Source organism: Typha latifolia, chromosome 3 (genome assembly GCF_019914945.1).
Source record: "Typha latifolia isolate L0001 chromosome 3, TyphaL0001v2, whole genome shotgun sequence".
Lineage (NCBI taxonomy): Eukaryota > Viridiplantae > Streptophyta > Magnoliopsida > Poales > Typhaceae > Typha > Typha latifolia.
The window spans coordinates 9,020,472-9,029,429 of record NC_133088.1 but is presented as its reverse complement, the minus strand read 5'-3'; the positions used below and the strand labels follow the sequence as shown (position 1 = coordinate 9,029,429).

Here is an 8,958-nt window from a genome sequence, read left to right as displayed (position 1 = left end):
GCAAACACATTCCTAATATGAAGAAATTTTGAATACAAAAGTTGTATATCCTAATATCACCAATTTTACCTAATTAGGTTCATAATATTTGGACGTTATGATTATCTTTAGAATATTTTTTCAAAATTGCGCTAAATTAGAATTTTATAATTAAAGTACGAAAACAATGTGATATGTACCATTTTCTTCTTTTTTTCTTATTATTTTTCTTCTTCTTTTTACTGTGCTTTTTCTTCTTCTCCTATCTCTTAATCATTCTTTTTTTTTTGTATACAAGTCTTTCTAATCGGTTTTTAATTAATACAGTAACAAACTAATAAGAGATAGTTGTGAAATAATTAGGATAAATTAAATAAATAAAAACTCTTTAATCAATGTTTCAAAAAGAGAACTTAATCTATATTGCAAATAAATCACAATTTTATTTAAAAAGTATTATAAATTTTAGTTAGAATTTTGTACTTAAACATAGAATTTCGTACTTAAACTAGAAATTATTTATTTCGCCGTAGAAAAATTCATTTAGAAAGAAAATTTTAATACAAAATTTCTAGATTATGATATTTTATCCAATTAGTTTTATAATATTTAAATTTCAGTATGATTATCTTTAGAATATTTTTTGAAACTGTGCTAAATTGGAATTTAGTAGTTTCATTATAAAAACTATCCTTTTATTCTTATTCTTGTTCTTTTGGTGCAAAATACCCTTTCGCTAGATTCCTAATCTTAAGAAACACTAAATAATAAAATTATAGATTATGATGTCACTAATTTTATTTAATTGATTTCATATTATTTAATATCAAATGAATATATTTTGAATATTTTTTTCAAAATAATACATAATTAGAATTTTGTAGGTTAAGTATAATTTTTATACTTAAATTATGAAATTTTAATTCTATACAGTTTTGAAAAAATATTTAAAAGTTAATAACTTAACGTCCAAAAATTATGAATCAATTAGGTAAATACAAAATTTATAATTTAATTATGAAATAGTAACAATAATTTATACTTTTTAGATAGATACTATAATTTATTTGAAAAACAGATTAAATTATTTTTTTTGAAATATATGATTAAAAAAGTTGTATTATTTAAATTATATTTAATACTATAATTAAATAAAGACTAGAGAGACTTGTATAAAAAATAGCAGCAATAAAAGAAGAAAAAAAAAACAGAAAAAAAGAGGAAGAAAAAATAAACCCAACAATAGCATAAGAAAAAGAATTAGAAAAAAAAGATGGTACAAATTATTTTCTATTACATTGTCTCGTTAATATTTAATGAACACTACAAAAAGATAAATTTGAAAGAAAACAAGTTTGACTCAAAAAACGAAAACCAAATAATATTTTGGTAAGAAAAAAACCCATTTAGGATAGAAGATTTTCTATTTTATTCCATGAGGTGGTTGTTAAGATTAAAATCTAACTGTGGTTTGAAATTTTGGTTAATAAACAAGAGGCCTAATTAATAAATTAAAAAAATAAATTTGCTCAAACTATAGTCAACATATTAGGTGTTATTCATAATTTTCTTTAAATAAAACAATTTGAGACCGAGCTGTGTAACGAACGAACCTTTTGCAAGCATGTGGTATATATAGGGTTATCGTATGATTCAGATAAATAAAAGTCATAGAAAGCCAGAATAACGAGAAAGAGAAAAAAAGAAATGCATGGGGGATCCCCACCAAACAAATCATCACATCGAAAGATCTTAAGCTAGCTTCGAACTGCAGCAAAGTGATTGCAAATACCAAACTCATTCTTATCAATCATCATACTATTCCTTAAAAGCAAGAAAACACTGCCTTCTCTCGTGCATTAAACTTTTCTGCTAATCTAAAGTTAACTAAAGTAACAGCGATGTGACGGTTGGTCAACTTTGCTTACTCCTTGGAGGGTGAAAGAATTACTGACCGTTGGAAATCCCACCACAGCATCCTTCGTTCTTCTTGTGGGTGAGGTGGCCACTTTGTCCTTTTCGATCGAAGTAAAGTGGGCGAGCAATCAAAGTCATGACTCATGGATGGATTAATAACACTACAATAATAGGACAAGGGAAGAAGTACTGGCGAGCATGAGTGATAGCTGGTGAAGGAAAGGGACCCCTTCTTTGGTTGAGATTGCATCCGAGGCTAGATTTGCAAGCCAATAATTATCCGCTAAGCTCACCGCATCTGTTGCTGGTTTAGGAATAGGAGGAGGATCACTGTCGAACGATTTCTGATGACTGGTTTGGTAGTTGATAGAAGATGAGGAAAAACGATGGTTAGTTCTACTTTTTAATTAAATCAAGAGACTATCCCAAGAGACCCTAATTAAATCAACTTGGGATTGATCAAGTAAACGCCAAACTAGAGTTGAAGACTACTCCATCGATACCTTTGGCTTGGCGATGGCGTCGGGCAGAAGGTAATGCTATAATCCGCCCCACCGCTGCAAGTGAAAGTACTGGTGGGATCATCAAACGCATAGCTATACGATTTTGGGCAAGCCGACTTGAACAGTTGCGAGTAAGTCGACGGCTTGCATGTAGTTGGATTCGCATATGCTCCACTGCAGCAAAACTCCGGCTTCCCGAACGCCTCGCACGCGCTTTTGCACCCGTCTCCGGCCCTCAACTCCGCCGGACACCTCGCCTTTAGATCCACTAAGCAACCCGTCGTCGGGCAATCACCAGCGCCGCCACTGGCCTGCACAATTAGTGGTAGGTTGTATCCATCTACTAAGCTCACATCGTAGAAATCTTGGGAGGAAGGAGACGAAGGCGAAGCGAGGGTGAATTCCGCGAGCGTCGCGGGCGGCGTCGCACCCGAGCCTTTGCACTCAACCTGGTAAAAGACGGCGACGGTAACGGTGAGTTATTTTAATTTGGTTAAAATGTATTAGTTTTTGAAATCCGTAGAGTTGGAGCGCTACCTGACCCGATCCACAGTCTCCGGAAGCGCAGGAGAGGCGATTGTCTGCCTCGGTGACGCAGCCGGTGCGCGCCCAGAAGCGACCGGACCAGCCGGAGGGGGCTTGGAAGGATTGTGAAGCTCCCGGGGAAAGCTCAAAACCCGTGGTCGGTATTTGGGAGCTGCCCGCGTTGGAGAGGACTCCGGGCCACACGGTGCTGCTACAATGGTTGATGAACGTGAATTTTGCGCACTCCACACCTTTCTCTGCGCGTGCATAAATGAAGAGATGTTGTGATGTTTAGTCACCACTTTTGGCGACATATGAATGTAAGAAAGGTGTTTGATATATTACCTCTGAGAAGGAAGAAGAACAAGAACTGAAGCCAAAGGTTGAGAAGGGAAGAGCAAAATGTATCCATTGGAGTGAATAGTTGGAGCAAAGAAGAGAAGGGGTGAGCTAGGTGATGATGGTGATGGAGTGCAGGAGGGAATGTAGAGGGACACCACCACTACCTAAAGATTATCTTTTTGAGGTGCGGAGGAAATGGGGGAAATCTAAGCTAGTGCGTCCTGCCTCTATAATATTATAGAATTTGGACCATTACAGGACGGGAATAGAATTGCACACTGAACTAGGCGACTACTCGGTGTCTTTGTAGCTTTCTGCCGCTTAAGGCTGCTGACGGATCTATGAAAGGTACAGACTAACCAACTTTGAGAGAATACGATAGCATTCCAACTTATGGATTCCTTCATTTTTCTTACTGTTGGTGATTGCTCTGATATCAAAGTCAGCCCTTTTAAAGTTGTCATCGTAGATACATCTTAAACAATACAGTTTGATACAGTAGAATTGCATAATATGGATGATGTGCTTTTCTCTCGACACTTTACGGTATATTCAGACCTCCATGTACAAATACTCTGTCATAGAGTCAACCATAAACCTATTTGATGAAACCTTGAGAGTACTTACAACTCCTTTTACAGAGTCGGCACTTCACTATGTATTTAATTACTTATTATTATTTTTTCTTGGGACGAACAGCTCTGCCTAATTATTCATTGAGAATAAATTATATAATTAAGAATAATTAATTGTATGCCTCTACTGATTTGTATTACATGTCGTTCCTGTATATCTTATGCTAGCTAGGCTTACCTTGAGACTGGAATCATTATTGTCGACAATAAAATCAACCTATACCAATGATTCCTATGCCGACAGTGACAGTTTTACAGTGCTAGTCCCACATTAACCACTTAACACAGTAATTTACAGTGGCAATCACACAGTATGATAGAAGACATTTTATTCAAGTGCTTGCAGTCCCACAATAACCACTCAAAACACAGTATTTTGATCTGAACGTCTTAATGATCTTGCACACAAGATGGACCTTGTTTTGGAGAACAAAATGGTTTTAATTTTCATTTTAAACATTACTAACTAAATCTAGAGTACACCAATAGATGTTGAAGTCTATAAAAGTCAGAAAATTTTGAAAATTAATGCTTCACATTCTCATATTTTGTTATGCTATTTATCTTATTTGATGTATTACTACAAAGGTTATTTTTGGTATTTCCCATGCTTATTAAAGGCACGTTAGGAAGAGCTTCTATATTCTTAATAGTGGTCATGTTTACTCATGTCTAACTAATCAATTGCAAAGTCACTCTTGTATGCAAACACCTTTAAGTTTTCTACTTCGTTGTTCTGGACCAAAATTGAAAGCGAGAGAAGAAAAGAGAATTCAATCTTAGAGTTTTGTTACATAGAAGGAGGGTGGCTTTCTATTCTAGCTCTTGCCTATCTTATTATCTTGCTTTGTATATTTGAATCCTTAATTTGAAAACCTGGTAGTTTGATTTATATTTTGGATGTTGTTTCTTAAAGTGTTTCAGTACTGTGGCTAAATTATCTTTTCCGTTTTTGTTTTTATTTTGTAGTTCTATAATTTCAAGCATTTAAAAAATTTTGGGTTTTCACACGAGAAAAAGAGGTGCTTGAGTTTCATACCGCCGGTTGTCTTTAGAAAATAAAAACATCCAAATACGATACAACTTTTATGAATAATATAACAGAGACTAAAACTAAGGAATCAAATTATGCAAGGAGCTATATTTGTATTTTTAATGATATTTTTGATGTTATCTTTATTGTTTGACAATTTGAATTACATTTGGAATGATGAAGCCATGCATTGCACAAGAAAATATGTGATGGATCTACTAAAGGGTTATATGATTTTCGATGATATTATTTGTGCACAGTAAAAGATGTATCAGAACCATGCCCAAATTTTTAAAGAATTTGCTCGATGTTGTTTTATGGATACAGGCTTACATGTAAGTTATTTTTTTTATCATTTTACTTTTTATAATATATTTGAACTTTAAAATATTTTTTAAAAAGGTTTTTGAGCATGAAGTCAGATTCAATGATTGAATTTTGTTTATCTGATGCTCTTAAAAATGGAAGACTACGAAAGTGTGCTTATTGGATGATTCCATTGAATGCATCCTTACATTGAATGCATCCTTACATTGGCGCCTTCTTATTGTTGATTTTTCAATAGAAGCATAAGACTATTTGGAGGAGGCAAAAACAGTGGTACTACATATATTGCGGATATTATTCATAGTTCATATAGTACTATTTGCAATAACATAACTTATATAAATCTATTTTAGAATAAAAAATAGAAAATAGACAATTGAATTTTTAGATAAGAATCCTCATCTCAATCTTCCTCAGTTTTACGTGTTTGAATGCAAGAGATAATATAAAGAACAGATGTTCAAAAGGAGATTAAATGACATCAAGAAAATCAATAGAGATTCTTAAATTTTGGCTTTATCACAAGGTAAAATATATTTGCGTTACTTTTAGGAGGATTTTCCTTGAGATGAATTTTATTGAATTTTTCTTATTCAATAAAAGAAAAATTTTAAAGTTACCGCAATGTTTCAATTTAAATAACCACTAAAATTAGAATAATTTAAACAAAAAAGACCAAAATATTCTTATTCTAGTTTTAAATATTTCCCTCAATTAATTGTATTTTTTTTTATCTTTCTTCAAGTAAATTATTGAGACTTAATTGAAAAATAACGGAGGAAGGGAGTGTATATATCTATGCAAATAAACATATATTATGATGGTATACATGTAATATATTAATTTAAGATATATAAAGGCATACGTGCCAAAATATTGCAAATAAACCAGTGGTGGAAAATAGAGATTTTGGCTCGTTTACTTTCTTTCTTTTCTTTTTTTTATGCATTTTCTGTCAAATAGAAAAGATTACAAGGTTTCAATTTTAGAGTTAAACTAGATTTTTCTCGTTGTATAAAAGTAAAACATAATGAAAATCAAAAAGCTCCAAATTAATCTAGAGCTGGACTCACAGTTTTTGACCAAACTAGTCCTTTTTCCAATTTTGTTTACAGAAATGGATTAAACCTTAAATTAAATATCAAAATATGGTTTACGGTAGACATTGATTAAACACTAAATTTATCAATGTTTTACATTTAGATGGAAACTCCAAAAAAATTTATTTTAGAAAACTTTGAATTGTTCAACATTTTAGTTTTTATAAAATTCTAAAAAGTTCAGTGATTTATTATAAAACAATTACATAAAATTTAAAATTAAAATTTGGAGGAGCTTTTGCCGTGAAAAATATCAACGCCTTTTCAACCCATAAATCTTTTCTATATCTTTACAACAATATATTGTAGGACCAAAACTAATAACTAAGCAAAATGTTACAATCCATTAAATATTTTCTATGTACTTTTATATATATATATATTCTCGTTTGAGATTTGATAGTGTCAATCAAAATTATTACATTTATTTCTCTTTTATCTTCGTAATGACATATTATATTTATAAAATATGCTTTGGTTTAGAATGTTGTAACTTTTGAAATTGAGTAGTTCAACTTCTTAATAAGACACTAAAGAATTTAATGTTTAAAAGTAAGACATTTAGCCGTTTAGCATTTATATGGAATAGATAGAATCTTTGCCTAGTAAAGTGCTAAATTTTTTAGGATTTTTTTTAGTTAATAAAAATGTCAGATAAAATCCGGATTTATGTTACGAACCAGATATCGACCGATATGGACGTAAGAAAATTATGATAGTAGTCTCATAAGATAAGATTCTAATGGCTTTTGTTTTACATAATAAGGTCGAGGTAAAAAGCTAAATTTAAAATAGTGAACAAATGTCGAAATTGGACAGATTGATAATTATTTAATGTTGTGGTGGTCGTCGAAGGGTGGCAGACAACTAAGGGTAGTAGTGGATGGCTGTAAGGTAGTGTGGCTCGTGGATGAAGATGGTGGCTAGGATTTGGAAGGGATCTAATATTAAGAATCTACTCCTACGAAGATAGAGACAATCTAACGACTATGATAAAACAGTAAATGCTCAAATATAAAATAGCTAAACTTAATATTTATTCCACGATAATAATCAACTCATGATCACTTCTATTTATAAGAGAAATTCTAGCAGATGGGATCCATATGCGGATTATTCGCTTTAGTTCAAAATTAAACACAATAATCAAATTAGACTAACTAGACTTAACTCAATTGACTCGACTCACATGGTTGGGTCATATCAATTCACCACGCTTCCAATACCTTGTCGTTATTGTGACTAGTCTCTCACATCCTTGTACTTGTATAACTTGTCATGCCAGTCAGAGGACTTGGGTTCTTCTTCTTCAAGATCACCTAAAAATATAATGTCAGCTAGCTAGTGCTTGCGTTTATGACCAAGGGTAAAATAGTTGTCACAGTAAAAGCACAAGCATTTCTTTTTGTGCTCGTCTAAATCATTGGGTACAAAGCAATATGAGATCTGCTAGTGGTTAAGCTGAGTCGTCTACGAGCTGCGTCAGGTAAATGTAGTCTCTAGTGAGCCAGGAACTAGTCTTCTTTCTCTCCTTATTGTGGATCTGGTTCAACTATTCTTACTTGGACTCCATCAAAATTGCCAAAAAGAAGGTCTCTTCAGAAGTAGTCGGTCGTAAGGCCTTGACCTCAGCTTGAATATTAGGTCTGAGCCCACCAATGAATGTACTCTTTAGAGCCGAGCTTGACTAGTTGGTGACTTGGTTGTAGATTCGTTCGAACTCTTCCCAGTAAGCTCGAATTGTTGTTGACTGAGTCAGCTTAGTCAATATACCTAGAAGTTCTCATATTGGGTTGCACCGAACAGAGCAAAAATTGCATTAGTGAAGTCCTATCAAGACTCGAATGGTCGAGTTTGCTCTGCCAATTGGTACCACCTAATCGCCACACTCTTTAGGTGAAATGATGCGAGCTGAACTTTCTAGTGGTTGGGTGTGTCGTGGTACCTGAAAAACTACTCCGCTAGGTGGGTCTAATCTAGCAAGTCTCCTCTAGAGAATTTTAAAAAATCAAGCTTAATGATCCGACGTTAAATTCCCCGACGTGGTCTATCATAGCTGGACTACCTCACAAAGGATGCTAGTCATGTGGGGTGCCCGAGCTACATGCGAGTTTAGTTTAGTTAGCTAAACTTTCTAGTGGTTGGGTGTGTCGTGGTACCTGAAAAACTACTTCGCTAGGTAGGTCTAATCTAGCAAGTCTCCTCTAGAGAATTTTGAAAAATCAAGCTTGATGATCCGACCTTAAATTCCCCGACGTGGTCTATCATAGCGAGCTGGACTACCTCACGGAGGATGCTAGTCACGTGGGGGTGCCCGAGCTACATGCGAGTTTAGTTTAGTTAGCTAACATAAGCCCACCAGGTCATTTCATCAATCATCTTCAGCTCGTACTCAGGCTCATGGTCAAGATCATGGGCTATAAACTAGTTCACATGAGGCGATCAAATAGGTTTTTGAAACTTTGGCTTGACTTGAAATTCATGCACTTTATCTCCTCTATGCAATTGCACTAACCCTAACTCTAGGGGCATTGTCATAGGCTGCTATAGCCTCGATTGTGGCTGGGTAGGGTAGCTAGTCGACGGTAGTCGCCATT

The 8,958-nt window shown here is 33.9% G+C and overlaps 1 protein-coding gene and 1 long non-coding RNA gene across 2 annotated transcripts; one reads left to right on the top strand and one right to left on the bottom strand.

Annotated features, from left to right (window-relative positions):
- Positions 1 to 1,758: 1,758 nt before the first annotated feature.
- Positions 1,759 to 3,405, bottom strand: LOC140784298 (thaumatin-like protein 1). Its single transcript, XM_073131611.1, has 4 exons — positions 3,270 to 3,405; positions 2,937 to 3,181; positions 2,400 to 2,848; positions 1,759 to 2,247 (listed from the first exon to the last, which is right to left on the bottom strand). Exons 1-4 carry the CDS (start codon positions 3,334 to 3,336, stop codon positions 2,058 to 2,060), a joined length of 951 nt encoding a protein of 316 aa, XP_072987712.1. The 5' UTR covers positions 3,337 to 3,405; the 3' UTR covers positions 1,759 to 2,057.
- LOC140784299 (uncharacterized) lies at positions 2,407 to 3,778 on the top strand. Its single transcript, XR_012108245.1, has 2 exons — positions 2,407 to 2,873; positions 2,953 to 3,778. It is a non-coding gene; the product is annotated as an uncharacterized lncRNA (long non-coding RNA).
- Positions 3,779 to 8,958: the final 5,180 nt, after the last annotated feature.

Excerpts from the sequence above, each read along its gene's own strand:
- LOC140784298 (XM_073131611.1), bottom strand. The coding sequence starts at position 3,336 with ATGGATACATTTTGCTCTTCCCTTCTCAACCTTTGGCTTCAGTTCTTG. Across the intron at positions 3,182-3,269 it reads GTTCTTCTTCCTTCTCAGAG|AGAAAGGTGTGGAGTGCGCA; the intron begins GTAATATATCAA and ends ATGCACGCGCAG. Across the intron at positions 2,248-2,399 it reads ACGCCATCGCCAAGCCAAAG|TCATCAGAAATCGTTCGACA; the intron begins GTATCGATGGAG and ends CTACCAAACCAG.